Source organism: Pyrus communis, chromosome 8, assembly GCF_963583255.1.
Source record: "Pyrus communis chromosome 8, drPyrComm1.1, whole genome shotgun sequence".
Classification (NCBI taxonomy): domain Eukaryota; kingdom Viridiplantae; phylum Streptophyta; class Magnoliopsida; order Rosales; family Rosaceae; genus Pyrus; species Pyrus communis.
In genome coordinates, this window is record NC_084810.1 from 21,713,755 (window position 1) to 21,732,457 (window position 18,703).

Consider the following 18,703-nt stretch of genomic DNA (forward strand, 5'->3'; position numbering starts at 1 on the left):
ATTTTTAGGCACATTAATTAAAAAAACCCTAAAAAAAGTAAGTAAATTTTTTTTTTTTTTTTTTTAATGACAAATTTATTTTGCTTTTCATTTTTTTATTAGTTTGTTTCCTGCTTTTCTTTCTCTAACTCTCACTGTATTTAATCCGCCCCTTGAACTGCAGAAAAACCCTAACAAGGGTTCTTCTTGTAAGAACCAATCGGCGCCGTATTGATCTTAGCTGTCAGTTTCCGTCCATCTGTATCTGTGACTCTCTTCTGATCTCAGACCCCATTTCCTCTGTTTTCTCACTGTTTGTTGTCTCTTGTTTTTTTTTTTTTTTGGTTCTTTTCATGTTCTTGTTGCTGTTTCTTGCAAAACTTGCTGGAAAATAAGCGGGTTCAATAGTTTTTGGGATTGAATTCCAGGGAAAGACAAGAACTTTATGAGCTCCGATTGTTGTTTTAGGTCGATCGTTTCTGGGTTTGTGGATTTTAGGTGAGTTATGAAGTCGTTGTTGGAAATTTTGGGTTTTGATTAGTTTATGGTTAGCAGCTTTAGAGGTTGTAAATATGGAGGTTCTAGGTTGAAGTTTTGATTTTGGGATTGTTTTTAGGGTTTAGGGTTAGGTTTGTGGTAGTGGGTAGCGATCAATTTGAGGTTTGGGAAGGGGGTTCATAATTAGAGGTTAGATTTTTTTGTCTTTTGAGAATGTTGTCGGAATTAGGAAGGAGGCCTGCGCTCGGAGGAAACGAGGGTTCCTTTGGGGATGAATTTGAGAACGAGATAGGGATGCTGCTGAGGGAACAGCGTAGGCAAGACGCCGATGATCGCGAAAGTGAGCTGAATATATATAGAAGCGGATCAGCACCTCCCACTGTGGAGGGTTCTTTGAATGCGGTTGGTGGGTTGTTTGCTGGTGTCGGTGGTGGCAGTGCTGGTGCCGCCTTTTCGGAGTTTCCTGGAGGTAAAAATGGAAATGGGTTTGCGTCCGAAGAGGAGCTTAGGTCTGATCCTGCTTATATTCAATACTATTACTCGAATGTGAACCTGAATCCGCGGCTTCCTCCTCCTTTGCTGTCGAAGGAGGATTGGAGGTCTGCACAAAGGATGAAAGGAGGAGGGAATTCGGTGTTGGGTGGGATAGGAGACAGGAGGAAAGTGAATAGGGGTGATGAGGCTAGCGGTAGATCGATGTTTTCAATGCCGCCAGGTTTCAACTCAAGGAAACAAGAGAGTGACGCCGAGTCGGACAAAGTGCATGGCTCAGCAGAGTGGGGTGTTGATGGACTGATTGGTTTGCCAGGTTTGGGACTTGGTAACAAACAAAAGAGCCTTGCCGAAATCTTTCAGGTGATTTGCTTCTATAGTTGTGTTCAATCTACGATGTTGTACTTCTGTAACTGAAGTTTGTGCTTTCTTAATGATCGCTTGTATTGGTTAACACATTTGGGTATCTCTTTATATTTGTTCCTTGAATTGTCTGTTCTGACATTTATTGCTTCCATTGATATTTGAGATTGACATAATGTAATGTTGGAGAATTTTGAGTCATGGAACTGAAAATATCACCACCTGCAATGACAATGGATATTTGTGCTTTGCCCCTTCTTGCCAAGATCGAAATGTTCTTATACTAAATGCTAACTTTTGCATTTATGTTAGTATCTTGATTGTGTACCGCGTATCCTCTGCGTATCTGTATCCCCGTGTGTCAGATACGGGATACGCTGGCTTTCCCCCATGTGCATGCATCGTAGCTTAGTTGTGATAGTGATCTTACTGACAGGTTCTAAATTTTTGTTTTCAACTGTTGTGCTGGTGCACAGTTTTTTTCTATTTTGATTGTGTGATATATTTCATTTTCTGACAAGTTAATGTTTGGTTGTTCAGGATGACTTGGGTCGTGCAGCTCCTGTTTCTGGGCATCCTTCTCGTCCAGCAAGCCGTAATGCATTTGATGAAAATGCAGAGTCTGTTGGTTCTGCTGAATCTGATCTAGCTCATTTGCGACGCGACTTGATGACTTCTGATACTCTACGATCAAGTGCAAATGGTCTGGGATCTTCTGCAGCCCAAAGTATGGGCCCACCTTCTTCATACTCGTATGCTGCAGCTCTGGGTGCTTCCTTATCTAGAAGCACCACTCCTGATCCCCAAGTTGTCGCTAGGGCTCCTAGTCCTTGCCTTACACCTATTGGAGGAGGAAGGGTTGGTGCTTCAGAAAAGAGAGGATTTAGTAGTCCAAGCTCCTTCAATGCTATCTCGTCTGGTATGAATGAGTCTGGGGATCTGGTGGGCACGTTTTCCAGCATGAACTTGTCTGCCAATGGTGTAAAAGATAACGAGAGCCATTTGCCATCACAGATTAAGCAAGATGTAGATGATCACCAGAATTATCTCTTTGGTCTTCAAGGTGGCGAGAATCATGCCAGGCAACTAGCATACCTGAAGAAGTCTGAATCTGGGCATATGCACATGTCCTCTGCCCCACACTCAGCAAAAGCTTCATATGCAGATTTGGGTAAGAGCAATGGTGGTGGGCCAGATTCCTCTGATAGGCATGTTGAACTGAAAAAGTCTGCTGTTTCTTCTGGTAACTTATACTCAAAAGGATCTCCCACATCCAATCTTAATGGCGGAGGTGGCTTGCATCATCAGTATCAGCAAGTGGATCATGCAAACTCATCATTTTCTAACTATGGTTTAAGTGGGTACTCTATGAATCCAGCATTGGCGTCCATGGTGGCTAGCCAACTTGGCACTGGTAATCTTCCACCCTTGTTTGAATCAGCTATGGGATCCCCTGGAATGGATTCAAGAGTGCTTGGAGGACGTATGGCTTCCGGACCAAACCTAGCAGCCGCTTCAAATGAATCACATAATCTCGCTGGATTAGGGAGTCCGATTGCAGGGAGTGGTCTTCAGGCTCCTTTTGTTGATCCTATGTATCTTCAGTACTTGAGGACATCTGAGTATGCTGCTGCACAGCTTGCTGCTCTTAATGATCCATCTGTGGATAGGAACTACTTGGGTAATTCATACATGAATTTAATTGAACTTCAAAAGGCATATCTTGGAGCCTTGCTGTCACCACAGAAGTCACAGTATGGTGTTCCGATGGGGGGAAAGTCTGGTGGTTCTAATCATCATGGGTATTATGGAAATCCTGCATTTGGTGTAGGCATGTCTTATCCTGGAAGTCCTCCTGTTATTCCCAACTCTCCAGTTGGACCAGGTAGTCCTATGAGGCACAACGAACTCAATATGTGTTATCCCTCTGGGATGAGGAATTTAGCTCCCTGGCACCTGGATGGTGGGTGTAACATAGATGAAAGTTTTGCTTCTTCACTCTTAGAAGAGTTCAAGAGCAACAAAGCCAAGTCTTTTGAACTTTCAGAAATTGGTGGACATGTTGTGGAGTTCAGGTATCAACTGCTAATAAATTTTCTTGTCATCTGTCTCTCTCTTTATGATTTCATCATAAAGTTGGTTATGATAATTTTGTATTTTTATGAGCAGTGCGGATCAGTATGGAAGTCGTTTTATTCAACAAAAACTTGAAACTGCCACTACAGAAGAGAAAAACATGGTTTATCAAGAAATCATGCCTCAAGCTCTTGCTCTAATGACTGATGTGTTTGGTAATTATGTGATTCAAAAGGTAAATGATCATGATCCTTGCACACATGCTTTAACTTTGGTGTACTTGTTAGTGTATAATTCGTGGTGATAATTGGTGTTTTTATTCAGTTTTTTGAGCATGGACTTCCACCTCAGAGAAGGGAATTGGCCAACAAGCTGTTTAGTCATGTACTGACACTTAGCCTTCAAATGTATGGTTGTCGGGTGATCCAGAAGGTACTGCTAATTTATGACTGGAATACTTATTTCTGCTACTTGATTGTGCCTGTATTTCTCCGAAGTATGGATCTATATCCTACAGCTTTTGACATATTGATGATTGATTGTTCAACCATTTGTTCTGGTAGTACCGCTAGAAACAACTACTTTTCTGTTATGTTTAACCATTAATTCCATTATTATGCTTTTGTTCAGCAAGGGAGGCTTGATAATAACTACATACCAACGCTCATGATCTGATTGATGTTAATGCTAGTAACTAAGATTCATGTGTTTATCCAAGGCTTGCTACAGTACATGCTAGAAGTAATGTACTATTATCGTGTTCAGGCAATAGAAGTTGTTGATCTGGACCAAAAGATCAAAATGGTTGAAGAACTTGATGGTCATGTAATGCGCTGCGTACGTGATCAGAATGGGAACCATGTCATCCAGAAGTGTATTGAATGTGTCCCTGAAAAGGCCATTCATTTTATTGTCTCAACATTTTTTGATCAAGTTGTGACCCTTTCAACCCATCCATATGGGTGTCGTGTGATACAGGTTGAGATACTTCATACATCCCTTTGTTTTTGTTCTTTGACCTGATAATTTCTTTTCAACAAAGAACTAATGTGTAATATGCGATACTATTGTCATTTGGCAGAGAGTTCTTGAGCACTGCGAAGATGAGAATACACAGAGTAAAGTTATGGATGAGATTCTAGGAGCTGTTAGCATGTTGGCACAAGATCAGTATGGCAATTATGTTGTTCAGGTCCATACTCTTTCTTGTTGATATACTCTTATTTGTGACTTCATATTGGTAATGTTTGTTTTTTTCCCTTGGGATATGAGCTTTTGTGTTGTTTTGTGGGATACTGATGTTCTTCACTTGTTGCTTTCAAGTTAATGTTTAAACATTGGTCTAAACATTAGTGCCACCCATGGAGCTAAATCCTGACATATCGATGTCTACTCCCTCTCAGCCTTTTGTTCTATTACCATGTCATTGTTAGCTTAGTAACAAGATTTATTTTCTTCTGGTACACATCTGTCATCACCCGTTCTGTTTATTGTTTTTATGTGTCCGGTCACACTCCTCTGTTTCTTGGAGTATAGTTTCATAGAACAAATAGCTGCAAGCCATCAACATATTTTGATTTTGTTTTCTTTGTCAACATGTTTTGATTTGTTTCATAATTTTTTGAGTTTGAATGACAACCAAAGTGGCTTGTTTTATCATGTACGTATGATTGGCACCAAGTCATATCTGTGATGCAATCCACAGCATTAGAAACCTTTTTGGCTTTAGCAGTTTTTCTTCTAGATGTTCATTTATCCAGCTATGCCATGAGCATGAAGAGTAACTATTTTATTGCAGTTAAATTGAGATGTTGGAGATTGAACCAAGACAATCTTTGCCTAGCTTGAACTTCTTTTAAGAAGCTCAAGTTTTCAGTTGAGTTTAAAGAGTGAATCTTTTCCTGAATATGAGCTGAGCTTGAGTTTTACTCATGCTCAAAAGATAATTGTTCATGCTTATTATGGACGATTATTTAACTTGTTTTAATGGGAAAACTTGAGCAAGGCATACTAAGTCAAGTTTTGAACTGCTTGCAGAGCATTTGAGCTCTTTTTATTGTCAGTTTTTGATATTTTATTGTTATACGCAAGATTTTTTTGGGTGCTGCGTTAATACTTCTGAACAGTGTTCTTCATTATCTATATCTACATGTAGATGGTCTTCAATGCTTCTTTTGTAAACTGCTTGATTTCTTTTGTAAACAGCATGTCCTGGAGCATGGAAAACCGCATGAGCGCTCTGCTATCATAAAAGAATTAGCTGGGAAGATAGTCCAAATGAGTCAGCAGAAGTTCGCCTCCAATGTAGTAGAGAAGTGTTTAACTTTTGGCGGTCCTGCTGAACGTGAATTGCTAGTGAATGAGATGCTTGGTACTACTGATGAAAATGAGCCTCTTCAGGTTTGTCATTATTACGTACTTTAATCTGTTGAAATAAGGTCATGGACTCATTGTTTCTCTGTTAAGTGTAATCCTAAGAAGTGTACATTATCATCACAGCCCTCGATTCAATCTATTGAATTTTGGGAAGCAAGGTTAAAATATGTTACTGCCATTTGAGATTTAGTTCTTAAACCTTTTTGGGTTTCTTACCATTCTACTGCAAGAACATTGTCATTAGTTGTGTGCATATTTGTGCATGTTAGTAACTGTCGGCAATATTGCATAAACCTGTGTGCAACGGCTGATATATTCAATATGTATTTTCTCATCCTCCGCATATTGCCCTTTTTTTTTTTTTTTTAATAATTTGACCCAACTGGTATATGCAGGCAATGATGAAGGATCAATTTGCAAATTATGTTGTACAAAAAGTGTTGGAGACTTGTGACGACCAGCAACGTGAACTGATCCTTTCCCGAATTAAAGTTCATTTGAATGCATTAAAGAAATACACTTACGGAAAGCATATTGTTGCTCGTGTAGAAAAACTTGTTGCTGCTGGGGGTAATCATTCTTCTCTTTGCCTTTTTATTTTTATGTCTGCAGACTATATACCTTGTAAGAGATCATGTGAGTACAGTTTAATGTGCCATCAAGATGCATACTGATGTTTGTCTCTTACCAGAGATTGGGGTGTTGTTCTTGGCTTTTTTATTTCTTGTTTCTTTTGTCTAGCTTGTTGCCATATCCGGAAGTACAAGTTTTAGCTGTGTAACACATTTTGTTAAATGAATGTGCAACCTGACTTGATTTTTCCCCACGGCTCATATACCTTGGCAAAGACATCAAATACATGATGTGGTTGCGATCATGCATTCATTTATTCAATGCCGACAAGAACATGGTACAATCTGTACTGTTGTCTTGACTATGCCATAATTCCACTCTTCATACCCTTTGCTGATGACATGGAACAATATCTTAACTATTGTCTTAACTATGGTCCGATTAATTCTTTGCAACTTTCTTATGGTAGCCTTAATGGTTGCAGAAAGGAGAGCCGCTCAGTCTGCTCAGCACCCTGCTTAGGCGGTGTAGGAAAAGAAAGTTGTATGTACAGCTAACTGAGGCTAGTGTGTGTTTTCCCTCCCTTGGTTGTCATCTCTCTCCATCGTATCTAGAGCTACGACCGACTCTGCCTATCTTTCCAATGACAGGTACGAGGCGGTTTGAACAATAAAGTTGTTGCTTGTACTGGAAAACTGTACATTGTGTAGTTTTAAAGTTCATACGTAGAGTCGAAGCTAGCTGTGGTTCAGATGTTGCACACACCTGATCCCCCCCCGCGCAGAGGAGATAAATGACGATACAAGTTTTTTAAGGGTGTAAAAATGATAAATGGTGAGGTAGTTTATGTCGACGTGACTGTACAAATGTTGCCATGTGGAGAGCTGTTCATGATTAGGCGAGGCGAGGCCGCTGTTTTTCTAAGTGTATGGTAATGACTTTGTTTTTTCCTTAATCACATAAAGTACAGTTTTTCTATGGAAGTATAATGTTCATTGCTATATATATCTCAAGTACTTGCCGTTTAATCGTATTTTCGCACCACCGCAAGCTCGTCCTCACGGCGTTGTGAATTTTGGGTGTTTCTGCCCGGTCTGGATTCGCTTCGATGTTTTTTTCTGGATGTTCACTGGAAATTTGTAATTTTTGAAAAATTGCTTTCAAGTTAATGAAAGATTTCAGGTTTTGGGAAGATTTATATTTTATTTAAAAAAAAAATGGGTTGGGGAGAGACCTCTGCAACATTACTACATTTTGATTTGATGGAAATCTTTGGGAATTTTAAAAGTTCAACTTAGTACCATATTATCTTTTGATTACAAAACTTTTATCAATATTATAATACTATATTCAATTGTCTGTCTTTAATTAAAAATAAAAAATAAAGACGTGGTGGATGATTATTTTAGAGCGCTAATAACAACGTCTTATTATAAAATTGATGCGTTTATTCGGTTTTTTGTTTTCTATATTTTTGTTGGGCATATCCAAAAGTATGTTCTCACTTTTCTATGCACGCACTCGAAGGCTCACTTAAACTATGATTTTCGTGTTTCCCGTGTCAATAAATTAGAACAACATCAATGAATAAGCAAGTCAACCCTCCATATGTAGGGATTCTCTTTTGACTTTGTTCTTGCAACGTTCATTTGTCTTACTCGAAATGTTGAAAAATCGAAACCGATATGTGACGGAAAAATTTAGTTGCGATTTTGGTACAGAGCTGTTATTATCACTCTAAAAAAGTCATGACTGCAAATTACAAAGTGGAATCTTACAAGTTGATACAATTTGGTAACATATCTGCTGTCTTGTGCAATGTATGGAAGGTATATTTCAGGTCATTGCTATGATGAGCAATCAAACGAAAACCCTTGGTATAATGCATATAAATGCTAAGAATGTGGATGATCGTGAGTCGTAAATGCATACAGACTCCACTAAAGGATCCATGCGCCTTTGCGATTGGTAGTCACTCACGTTACAAACTTGCAGGCATTTGTCTTTAGTATTACGAATGTGTCAGTTTAGGGAGAAGATGCTTGCACTAAAGATGCCACTTTGGTGATATTTCAAATTACTCGAAAAATGACTTAAATCCACACCAAGCAGTTTGACAAATTTGTACCACAACTAAGGTTTTGCCAACAACTGTGAAACCTACATTCATGGGAATAAAAATGCCTCTTTTCTCATTACTCAAACTATTTTTAAGTGCAAGAAAGTCGGCAACAAAACAACTCAAAATTTCATAAACTTACAAATTTGGAGGGCGAGCCTTAAGGCAACCAAAGGTTGCTCCTTTGTGACTGACGTTGAAACCACCTCTTTGCAAAACAAGGATAAGGCTGCATATAAGAGACGTTCTCCCCCTCCCCCCTCCCCCGCTCTCCCTCCCCCGACCCTCGCAAAGTGGGAAGCCCTATTGGCTTGGGGTCACCATTACAAATTTGAGACTTACTAAAGAAAAGAAAATGAAAATCTTTCAAATCAGAGAGATTGAAGTTCAGTCATCATCTTGTTCATCAATAGTAATCTTTTGGCCAAATCCCTTAGGCCCAGCTCTTGCTCTCACCCTCTTCTTCTTCCCACCCTTCTTCTTGTTATCTGCCTCATCCTTCTCCAGCTTCTCTCTCTCCCTCTTCTGCAGATAATCTGTCACACCTAGGTAGATCACCTGCATTCAAAACCCACCCAAATTTAAAAAATTCAAGTTTCAAAACCAATGATTTAGTTTTATTTCTTTGACAAACGATAGATAATTTAAGCTAAATTCATCTAAATTAATTGGACAATGATTCTAACTCGGGTGCAGAGCAGGGAGCAGACTTCTCTAGTCAACCTGACCAAGCCCAGGAAGGCCAAAACCATAAATTTAGTTACTTAAAACAATTTGGAACTAACAAAATGGACATGGTTTCTTGAGTTTACCACAACGGTGACCATTAAACAATTCAAATTTAGTAAAACCCTGTTTCCAAAACTATACATTTAGTCACTTAAGCAAATTGGAATCACAAAATGAACATGGTTTTTTTTGAAATTACCCCAAATCCCAATGGTGATCCACCAAAACCATAAATTTAGTAGCTTAAACAAATGGGAAAATTGGAGCAATCTTCCTAACTTTTGTCCAATTCGAGTTTTGCTCTTGAACTAAAAATCCGTGAGTATTAGTCTCTGAACTTGTTATAATGTGGAGTGATGATTATTTTTGAAGAAGAAAAACTAGATGAAAGTTCTAACAGACTTAGTTAAAAGGACCAATACTTACGAATTTTTAGTTTAAGGATAACTCCAATTGAAGTAAGGTTGAGGTATGAGCTAAAATTGAGGGAGGATTGATATAATTATCTCTAAACAAATAGGTATTGAAAAAGAAAACATTGTTTCTTGAGCTTATCCCAATTGTGATCCAAAACAACCAAAACTGAGGACGTCCCAGTTGCCAAAACTATAAATTTAGTCACTTCAACAAATTTGAATTGAAAAAAAGAATAAAAAAACCTTGGTTTCTTGAGTTTATATATTACCCCAATGGTGAGAATGGACAGGCCAACAAAGGCAACGAAGAGAAGGGCAGAAATGGCGACAGACACTCCTTCGTCACTAGAGGCCACTATCTCCTGGGCAGTCTCGAGTGGGACGGCGGCGGCTTCTGCAGGCACAGATTCAGCAGAGGTGGCACTGATTTGCCAAGTTGGGGTGCTTCTTTGGGTGAGATTATCATCTGGGGTGTTGAAAATTAAGGTCCGTTTGGTTGTGGTGGTTGGGGAGGATAAAGGGAAGGATGGTTTCTGGGTTGTTCTGAGGAATTGGGAATGGTTTGGCCTGGGAAAATGGAAGAAAGTTGATGGTGGTCGGGATAGAGTTATGGATGTGGTAGCCATGGATATTTGCTACCACCTCTCTCGCTGTTTCAGGGGCACAAACAGCCCTCTCATCAAATGTGGGAGAGGGGCACAATTGTAAATGTGCTGCTGAAAAATTTCTATTGGAAATTGGGTCATAGATTCATATAGCTTAAAACTCTAAATTTTTCGATAGGTCGAAAATATGATTGGGTATTCCTAGTATCATAATTCAAGTGATTGATTTTTTTTAAATATTCGATTATTTGTATTATAATTTAGTGTACCGGATCATGTTCCTAGCATATTAAAAAATCTTTCTATCCTAAGACAATGGACCAACACAATGTTATCAAATAAAAATTTGAGTTTTACATAACTCGCTTACTGAAATAGTTGTTTTATACCGTTAACTAGCTAATTCAAATCAATAAAAATTTAAGGGGCTTTTGGAGATTCTCTTAGGAGTGTAATATAAGTGTTCAAGTGCTTAATCACGCGCTCATAAATAACTGAACTGTGATGTATACAAGTTGATATGCATAAATAGCTCACAATCATCTATACTCAAGAGCAACTTAACATATTCTGAACGAGGATTAGTCTTAACTTTGCCAAAATTCAACCCAAACTTGGATTACAAATGAACGAGTTTTGTTTAAGTTGACCAATTATCAATATAACCAAATTCAGGGGTTCACCCAGTCAAATTTTGCTCGAATCCACTCTAGTTGTCAAGTTAGAACTAAAACTTGTATCTCCGACTTAAATTTAATCAAAACCTCGGATGCATGAGTAAAAGGTCTTAAATGTATTTTGGGATTAGTTTCCTTATTAGTAGGGGTGGGCATAGTTTGGTTTGGTATGGTTTTGAGTGAAATCAAAACTGAAATCGAATTTTTTTGTGGTTTGGTTTGGTGCGGTTTTGAAGAAACTGTTTGGTTCAGTTCGGTGCGGTTTCAAACAGTTTTGGTTTGGTTTTTAAGAAAGAAATGTACATTTTAAAATATACACCTATCTGCGCATAAGTCGATTTCATTTTCTACACATTACATTAATTAATGAACACATATTAACTATGAGTACATTGAGTCATGTTGTTTTGATTATCTAATTCAATCTAAAATTAGGACAATACATGCACAAACAAACTTGAGCAACTATATATGCAGCAAGCAAACATGCAGCAAATGATGCATGATGATATTCTAGTGTGGTTGAGTAATACTAAATGTATGAAACTCTAACAAACAACCAATTAAAACATGACATCTCATATGGACATCTAATTAAATGTTTATTAGTATTTGCGGTGCGGTTTTCAAAACCAAAATCGAAATCAAACCGCTTTCTATATTGCGGTTTGGTTTCAAAATTGTAAAATCAAACTGTTCGATGCGATCTGTTTTGATTTATGTTTCGATTTTGATTTTTTATTCCAAATGCCCACCCCTACTTATTATAAGTTTTATTCCGGCCGTACGATTAAGCATTGAAATCGTGTGCTTGTAAAGTTATGCCGTCATCACCATCAACCTCCACACTTACCACAAGGTACAGGTGTTCACCAATATCTCTCGTTTCCCATTGGTCCACCGGATTTTATAAAGATACAAAAAGGACGCAATTGCAAAGGTGGTTCTTTTCAAATTGTTCATACTCAATTACCAAAATGGCCCAATAAAAGCATTGCTTGCTTGGCCTTATCACACGTCACAGCTCTCATTTCCTCAACGCCAAGGCCATTCCAGTCATTTCAGTTTCGGATAAACCACACCGTTCGATTGCCAATCATGACACGTGTCAAGAAATCAAGCGAGCAGGGATTGATGAATGTGTGTTTTTATAGTATCATCAAGGTATTTTGTGATAAAATATCTAAAGAAACAGAAAATATCAATAAAGTTATTCCACCTAGCAAAAGGTTGATATGTTAGGATAATACCAGTAATGTTGGTGAACTATGTTGGGTTATACTTCTAAAAGTTGGACTTTTGAAAATATGCGTTAGCTTCAACTTAAAGCTATTGAATGACTAGGGGTTTCGAAAAGATTGGTGTTGCTCTAGATATTAAATGCTAACCGACGACCAGGCTCTCGAAAAAATGGGCGTTAGCTCTGATATAATAACTTGATCAGTTTCAAAAGTGAGAAATGTTTTCCCTTTGCAACCCTTGTGTAAGGTCATTTGTAAGAGACGTGTTGGAGTATAGATTTCACACTTAACATATGACAAAAATATAATATAACTCATGTAAAGGATATTCTAACCTTAATATTATTGAGTCTCTTTGTGATAAAACACAATATATAATAGTAATTGATTAAATTGAAATTATATTTATGATGTTAGCGGTAGATCATGCTGAATTTATAAAGTTATGAATAAGTCAAAGAAGTAAAAGAAAAGGAAGAGATATTTAGAAGATCTAAAATATCTGGCTAAGTCGTCCACGTCGGCGTGAGATGGAATCAGATATTGCACTTTTTCTACCACAAAAAGCAGAAAAAAATAAAAAGAAAAAGAAAAGGATAGGAAAAAGGAGAAGAAAACTTTCTATAATTTTCCCCCGTTTTCTGACTTGCCAAACAGTCCTCCGAATCTCCCGAATTCTCCAATCTACTTCTTCTTCTTCTCAATTGGTCGTCGTTTTTCTCCTGATTTTTCTCCCAATCCGATCCGATCCCGACACGAACAATTCGATGACAAAAATCCAAAAAAAGCAACCAAAAAAAATGAAAAATTAAAAAAAGAGAAAGAGAGAGAGCTTGAGCTGTTTGCAATGGGTGAGGAGGTGAGGATGAGTGAGTACGAAGGCGGTGGCAGCGGTGGCGACGACGGAGACGACGAGGCACGAGTTTCGGAGTGGGAGGCGGGGCTACCGAGCGCCGACGACCTGACTCCCTTATCTCAGCCGTTGATTCCGATCGAATTAGCCTCGGCCTTCAGCATCTCGCCGGAGCCCTCCCGTACGGCGGTCGACGTCAACCGCGCGTCGCAGAAGACGGTCTCGACGCTCCGCGGCGGCGCCCTCTCCCAGGGCTTCTCGTCGAACTACAAGTCGTTCGACGAGAACCGCAGCGACGACGTGGAGCCGATGATCGTGGAGGTGGACGAGAGCGGCGAGCGGTACGGATCCGATTCGAGAAAGTCGCGGAAGGTCGATTGTAGTACGGAGGAGGCGGATTCGACTCTGAGGACCGATAATTTATCGCCGGATGACACGTCAGCGCGGACGCTGAAGCGGCCGCGGCTGGTGTGGACCCCGCAGCTGCACAAGCGGTTCGTGGACGTGGTGGCCCACCTGGGGATCAAGAACGCCGTGCCCAAGACGATTATGCAGCTGATGAACGTCGAGGGATTGACCCGCGAAAATGTCGCCAGCCACTTGCAGAAGTACCGCCTCTACTTGAAGAGGATGCAAGGATTATCCGGCGACGTGGGGCCCTCCTCGTCGGACCAGCTTTTCGCCACCACGCCTGTCCCGCAGAGCTTGCACCACGAGTCTGGCGGCGGCGGGGGGTCAGGTCCGGCGGGTTCGGGGCAGAGCCACGGGCACGGAAATGGGCAGTTTTCGTTTCCGATGCCGTACCCGCCTCCCGGGATGATGCAGATGCCGGTTCTTGGGTTGAGCCAGGGGCACGGGCACATGGGCATGCCCGGCGGTGCGGGGGGTCACGGCGGTGGGTACCATGGGTTCGAGTCGCACCATTACAACATGGGTTCGATGGTTTCGTACCAACATGCTGCTTCGAATGACAAATGAGAAATCTTTACACATTAAAGTTGAGGTGAGTGACTTTCTTGAGCTTATGCACTGAATTTTGTTCACTTTGCGGATTTGATTGTATCATTTGCTTATCTTATTTGGCTGGTTGTTGTTTGCCTTATTATATTAGGCCTCATTAATTGAAACCTACGGGTTTTGATTAAAAGAAAAATGATTTTCGCACTCCCCTTTTCTCCCTCTAGGTCGATTGAATAAATCAAGGGGAATCAGGGGACAAAAACATAAGGAGGAGTGTAAAAGTAGAAACAGTAGTGCGGAAATCATTTCCCTTCTTAAAAATACATCGTGAATTTGCTGCTATAAACCCAAAATTGCTGGTCATATTTGGAACTAGGCGCTCCCTAACTAGTTTTTGCCCCCGAAGTTACAATCTTCAGGTGCAGAATGGAGACAGTACCTTTTTTTGTTTGTCATCACAAGTTTTGAATGGCGATAGAGTTTCCTTAATGAAGCTCTAAATCCATTTCCACACCATCGTGGACTTAGAATGTCATCTCATGGCAATTAAGTTTATGCCTCTCAGAAGAGGAGGATTGAAGTAATACCTTGCACTTCATTGTGCTTGAAATGGTGGTTTTCATTTGAAATATCATTTGGCGTGCTTTGGTCTCATCCATTTCATTTGTCACTTGTTTGAGAAACAAGCGTCTATCCCATACGTATTATGATTGTATAAGTAATGGAGTTACAGCTTCAAAGCTTGTATATCTTTAGCGAGGCATTATAGCAGCCTTGGGGTTTGTTGTCGATACCATTACTTTGCATATATATGATGCAGTTTACTATTGATAACTGCTGCGGAATTTCCAATTATTTAATGTATGTTTTTGTGTAGATTCAGAAGTTTCAGCAAGTTGGTTAAAGCTAACTCTTCGAACTCAACCTGTAAGCTTGCTTGATTGGTAATCCCGAACCTGACAGGCACGGGAAGGGTTCTTAGGAATAATGTGGAGACATTTTAGAGGCATATGGGTTTTGAATCAATAGCCAATGTAGCCAAACTTCCCTCATTACATGTATACTCCGTTCCTAGTCTACATTGTTGACACCGAGGCATCGAGTACATGCCTGACCTGTTCTTACTTTATATATTCTTTTTGTATCAATAAGGTGTTAAGCCTTTTCTTTCCAGATTCAATGGAAAGAAGTCAATAAAGATATAACAATTATCTGTTACCTGTCCTTCAATCCTGGGTTGAATGCTTTTATCACCCTTTCGCCTCCTTTGTCACGTATGCATATACCCTCGTGTTTACGACTTACGTGACTACAAATTTCATTTGGTATAACATTAAATTTTGTAACTACGATTTCCCTGTACAGATTGTTGTGGGAACAAGCCCCTTTGTAAGGTTCGTTTCTGATCAACAAGAGCTATTTGTGCGTTCTTAAGTATTGCTAGAGCAAATTGATTGCCATTTTTTGTAGCTAGAGGATGAACAGGGATGGATGTAGATGATCTAAGGAACATGGGCAAACACTTGGTGAAAATATCTTTTACCTCAGTGGATCAGATACATTCTACCTTCCTCTCTTTTGCTATAGTAGTGTCGTAATTGTTGTTTTGTAATACCTTTTGTTTCTCTCAGTTAAAGCTCGGGTATCTATCGTGTACCAGTACTTAGTTCATTCGGGGTACATGGATTCTTTGTATTGTACGTGTAGGTTATGATCTTTTTTCTTCTTGGACTTGAAATTGATGTCATTGTACGATTATACTCATCGTTTGCAGATTGTTCAAAGATAACTACAGAGAGACTTCACCAGATAAAGCGGGCGGCCTTTACACCGGCAGCTAAATGGCGGATACCTACCAACGGTGGCGTAGAGCGATTATAACTATTCCTTGTTAAAGTTATGTTGTCGACTGAAATAATTCGTACTGTACCTCTCTACATATTGTAGTTGAGATCTTTTGTATTTCTTCATATATTCTGGCTTTGTTCTTAAAATCCTATCAGGCTGAAACCTATTTGATACTGTGAACAAACATGGGTGAGAACATGTATTTGTTTTGATGATCAATAGTATTTATTTGAACTCTCTAACATGACCTAAACTAGGAAGACAGTCACCAGCGTAGTTCGGTTCACTGAAGAAAAATGGCGTTTTAGTGAGAACGAAAAGCGGAGGAAGATTTGTCTCTATAAAGTTCATAGCCTCGGCAACAATAACTTCTTTTGCCAAGATTGGAAGTGAAGCCTGCAATCCAATTCCCGGAAGAATCCTTAAAACGACCTCCGGCGGAAATGGAGGCCGCATACCTAGACGAGAGCCATCTACATTCAGATTTAGAAAGCGACAAGGAGGAAGTTATCATTCTCACTATTATCCGGCTTCCCTCCATCCTCGGGAACAGAAAATTTCAACGTAGCTCCGGCGAAGAAAGTGTGATGAAAGGACTCCGGAATTAGTTTCGATGACTTGCCTTAGAATTTCGTCAAAATCTTCCTTCAAAGGCCTCCTCGTGTATCAGGCAGTTTCCATCCAACTGCATCCCGGAAGTTTCCCTAACTTGTTTCTCTTCATTATTTTCTTCAACCTTGCAACATTCCCCCAATTGCCAGAACCAGCATATAGACTTGACAGTAGCAGACTGTTTCCTGTGCTCTCCGGCTCTACCTCTGACAAATGCTTTGCAGCTACTTCAGCTAGATCTATATTCCCATGATTCCGACATGCTCCTAATAACGCTCCCCATACGAACAAATCTGGCTCCATCGGCATTGCCTTAATCATATCATAAGCCTCGGTGAGTTTCCCTGCTCGACCTAGAAGATCGACCATACATGCATAATGTTCTAGTCTTGGCACAATCCCATACTCTTCCTGCATCAGATTGAACAAGCTTTCTCCAAGTTCAATCATTCCAGCATGACAACAAGCTGTGAGAACTGCTATGAAAGTCAGGTAATCGAGTTTCTTATCGTCTTCCAGCTTCATCTGGTTGAAAAGCTCAATTGCTTCGTTGCAATATCCATGATTCGCGTATCCAAAAATCATCGAATTCCATGTTACTGTGTTCCTTTCAGACATCTTACGAAACAAAGCCTTCGCTTCAAATATGAATCCGCATTTTGCATACATGTCAACAAGAGCACTCCGAACATACACATCTTGTTCGACTCCTATCACCAAGGCGTAAGCATGAATCTCCTTTCCGGACTTCACATTTGTCACACCCGCACATGCAGGCAAGAGGCTACTAATTGTATTCGAAGTTGGATACAATCCATGACCCAACATTTGCTTAAATGTTCGAAAAGCCTTATCGTTCTGAAAATTCTGCACACACCCGGATATAATTGAAGTCCAAGATACCACATCAGGATCAATTCCATTATCGCGCATCATCTTAAAAAGCTTAGACGCCATTGCTCCGTCACCCTTCTGTGAAAACCCAGCAACCAAACTGTTCCAAGTTATCAAATTAGGCTTTATCCCCTCCAGCTGCATTTTCTCCACCAAACACAATGCTTCTCTAGCCAACCCGTGTTGAGCAAACCCTGAAACCATAGCATTCAAAGCCACCAAATCTTTCTCCACCATCGTATCAAACACCCAATGCGCCTTCTCTACACACCCGTTCTTTGCGTACATATCAACGAGAGCACTACTAACGAAAACATCAAATTCAAACGAGAACCGGAGGACCACAGCGTGAAGTTTCTCACCGGTTTTAACATCCGAGAGGTGCCCACAGGCTTTCAAAACACTGGGAATAACAATCTTGTTCGGCCTTAAACCCTCTCTCTGCATCTCACAGAACACACCCATTGCCTGCTGATAAAACCCACAACGAGCACAGGCCCCGATGAGAGCAAACCAGCGGCGGATATTCGTCTGGGGAATTTTGTCGAACAGTTTGCGGGCATGGACTATTTGGCCACAAGAAACATACAAAGCTATGAGCTTGGAGGCAAAACGGGTCAAACTGGCCAACCCATTGGTGATCAAATGGGCGTGGAGTGCTCTTGCAGAGTGCAACTGTCGGTCACGAGCGTAGATTTCGAACAGATTTGTGTAGAAATCGGGTGAGGATTGAAATGGACGGTGGAAGATGCGGTTGCTCAGCTGAGCCGATGGGAGTGCTTGGACTTTGAACCTGCGCATTAACATTGGAGCAGCAACTGTTAAGCGCGGGAAAGAACCCAACCACCGTTATATCATAAGATTGAAGTGAACGCTACATCCGTACATGTACATGTACATGTTAAGTAATTTTTGGCCAAAGTTTAAGATTGAAGTGAACACTACATCAGCTTAATTTCTAGTTTTTATGAGCTTGTCTCAAATATAGACTTTTATGCCCCTTTCTTCTTCCGTTGCTTTTACCTGTCATCATTCCTCCACCGTCAACCTTTGCCACTCGGTCAATTGCGTGTCTCTTCTCGGCAACGCACTTTGGTGTTAGGTGGTTGTTAAAGTGTTTTTTGCACTTTTTGGTAGATTGGTAGGATTATGGGAACGCTTTTTGCGCGGATGGCTTGCTCATCCTCATTTTTTGTTCATCTAGCTTGTTCGTGGTTCTTCCTCTTGATGGCAGTGGTGGATTGGCGATGATAGCGTAGCTACTGTGGGCTTGCTCCTTCTAGGCTTTTTTGTTGTGTGTATATATATTTTTTTTGAAAACTAGAAATATATTTTCTTTTTTGTTGTAGTTTCTTATAAACTACGCTTGTATTTGAATTCCCTTGAACTTTA

The 18,703-nt window shown here is 40.1% G+C and overlaps 4 protein-coding genes across 7 annotated transcripts; 2 read left to right on the forward strand and 2 right to left on the reverse strand.

Moving 5' to 3' along the window:
- The first annotated feature begins 123 nt into the window (after positions 1–123).
- LOC137741636 (pumilio homolog 1-like) lies at positions 124–7,358 on the forward strand. 2 transcript variants are annotated; one of them, XM_068481330.1, is made up of 10 exons: positions 124–1,332; positions 1,873–3,407; positions 3,502–3,643; positions 3,733–3,840; positions 4,174–4,386; positions 4,490–4,600; positions 5,614–5,808; positions 6,180–6,354; positions 6,842–6,900; positions 7,008–7,358. In XM_068481330.1, exons 1-9 carry the CDS (start codon positions 691–693, stop codon positions 6,877–6,879), a joined length of 3,159 nt encoding a protein of 1,052 aa, XP_068337431.1. In that variant the 5' UTR covers positions 124–690; the 3' UTR covers positions 6,880–6,900; positions 7,008–7,358. The 2 variants fall into 2 exon arrangements, with proteins under 2 accessions (XP_068337431.1, XP_068337430.1); XM_068481329.1 differs by having other exon boundaries at positions 6,842–7,358.
- Positions 7,359–8,526: 1,168 nt separating this feature from the next.
- LOC137743790 (uncharacterized) lies at positions 8,527–10,322 on the reverse strand. Its single transcript, XM_068483728.1, has 2 exons — positions 9,891–10,322; positions 8,527–9,034 (listed from the first exon to the last, which is right to left on the reverse strand). The coding sequence occupies exons 1-2, from the start codon at positions 10,245–10,247 to the stop codon at positions 8,864–8,866; spliced, it is 528 nt and encodes a 175-aa protein (XP_068339829.1). The 5' UTR covers positions 10,248–10,322; the 3' UTR covers positions 8,527–8,863.
- A 2,376-nt stretch (positions 10,323–12,698) lies between these two features.
- LOC137743710 (transcription factor PCL1-like) lies at positions 12,699–15,973 on the forward strand. Of its 3 annotated transcripts, none has more exons than XM_068483645.1 (2): positions 12,699–14,000; positions 14,841–15,172. In XM_068483645.1, the coding sequence occupies exon 1, from the start codon at positions 12,992–12,994 to the stop codon at positions 13,973–13,975; it is 984 nt and encodes a 327-aa protein (XP_068339746.1). In that variant the 5' UTR covers positions 12,699–12,991; the 3' UTR covers positions 13,976–14,000; positions 14,841–15,172. The 3 variants fall into 3 exon arrangements, with proteins under 3 accessions (XP_068339746.1, XP_068339745.1, XP_068339744.1); XM_068483644.1 differs by lacking the exon at positions 14,841–15,172 and adding an exon at positions 15,732–15,973 and having other exon boundaries at positions 12,700–14,000; XM_068483643.1 differs by having other exon boundaries at positions 12,700–14,000; positions 14,835–15,172.
- A 129-nt stretch (positions 15,974–16,102) lies between these two features.
- Positions 16,103–18,198, reverse strand: LOC137743709 (pentatricopeptide repeat-containing protein At5g59600). Its single transcript, XM_068483641.1, has one exon. It carries the CDS (start codon positions 18,116–18,118, stop codon positions 16,472–16,474), a length of 1,647 nt encoding a protein of 548 aa, XP_068339742.1. The 5' UTR covers positions 18,119–18,198; the 3' UTR covers positions 16,103–16,471.
- Between the last annotated feature and the right edge of the window lie 505 nt (positions 18,199–18,703).

What these genes read in the sequence shown, in the direction of transcription:
- LOC137741636 (XM_068481329.1), top strand. Translation starts at nt 691, where the DNA reads ATGTTGTCGGAATTAGGAAGGAGGCCTGCGCTCGGAGGAAACGAGGGT. An exon ending in GGACATGTTGTGGAGTTCAG is followed by an intron (nt 3,408 to 3,501) that starts GTATCAACTGCT and finishes TTTTATGAGCAG; the next exon opens with TGCGGATCAGTATGGAAGTC. An exon ending in ATGGCAATTATGTTGTTCAG is followed by an intron (nt 4,601 to 5,613) that starts GTCCATACTCTT and finishes TTTTGTAAACAG; the next exon opens with CATGTCCTGGAGCATGGAAA.
- LOC137743790 (XM_068483728.1), bottom strand. Translation starts at nt 10,247, where the DNA reads ATGGCTACCACATCCATAACTCTATCCCGACCACCATCAACTTTCTTC. An exon ending in TGTCCATTCTCACCATTGGG is followed by an intron (nt 9,035 to 9,890) that starts GTAATATATAAA and finishes TTTTGAATGCAG; the next exon opens with GTGATCTACCTAGGTGTGAC.
- LOC137743710 (XM_068483645.1), top strand. Translation starts at nt 12,992, where the DNA reads ATGGGTGAGGAGGTGAGGATGAGTGAGTACGAAGGCGGTGGCAGCGGT.
- LOC137743709 (XM_068483641.1), bottom strand. Translation starts at nt 18,118, where the DNA reads ATGTTAATGCGCAGGTTCAAAGTCCAAGCACTCCCATCGGCTCAGCTG.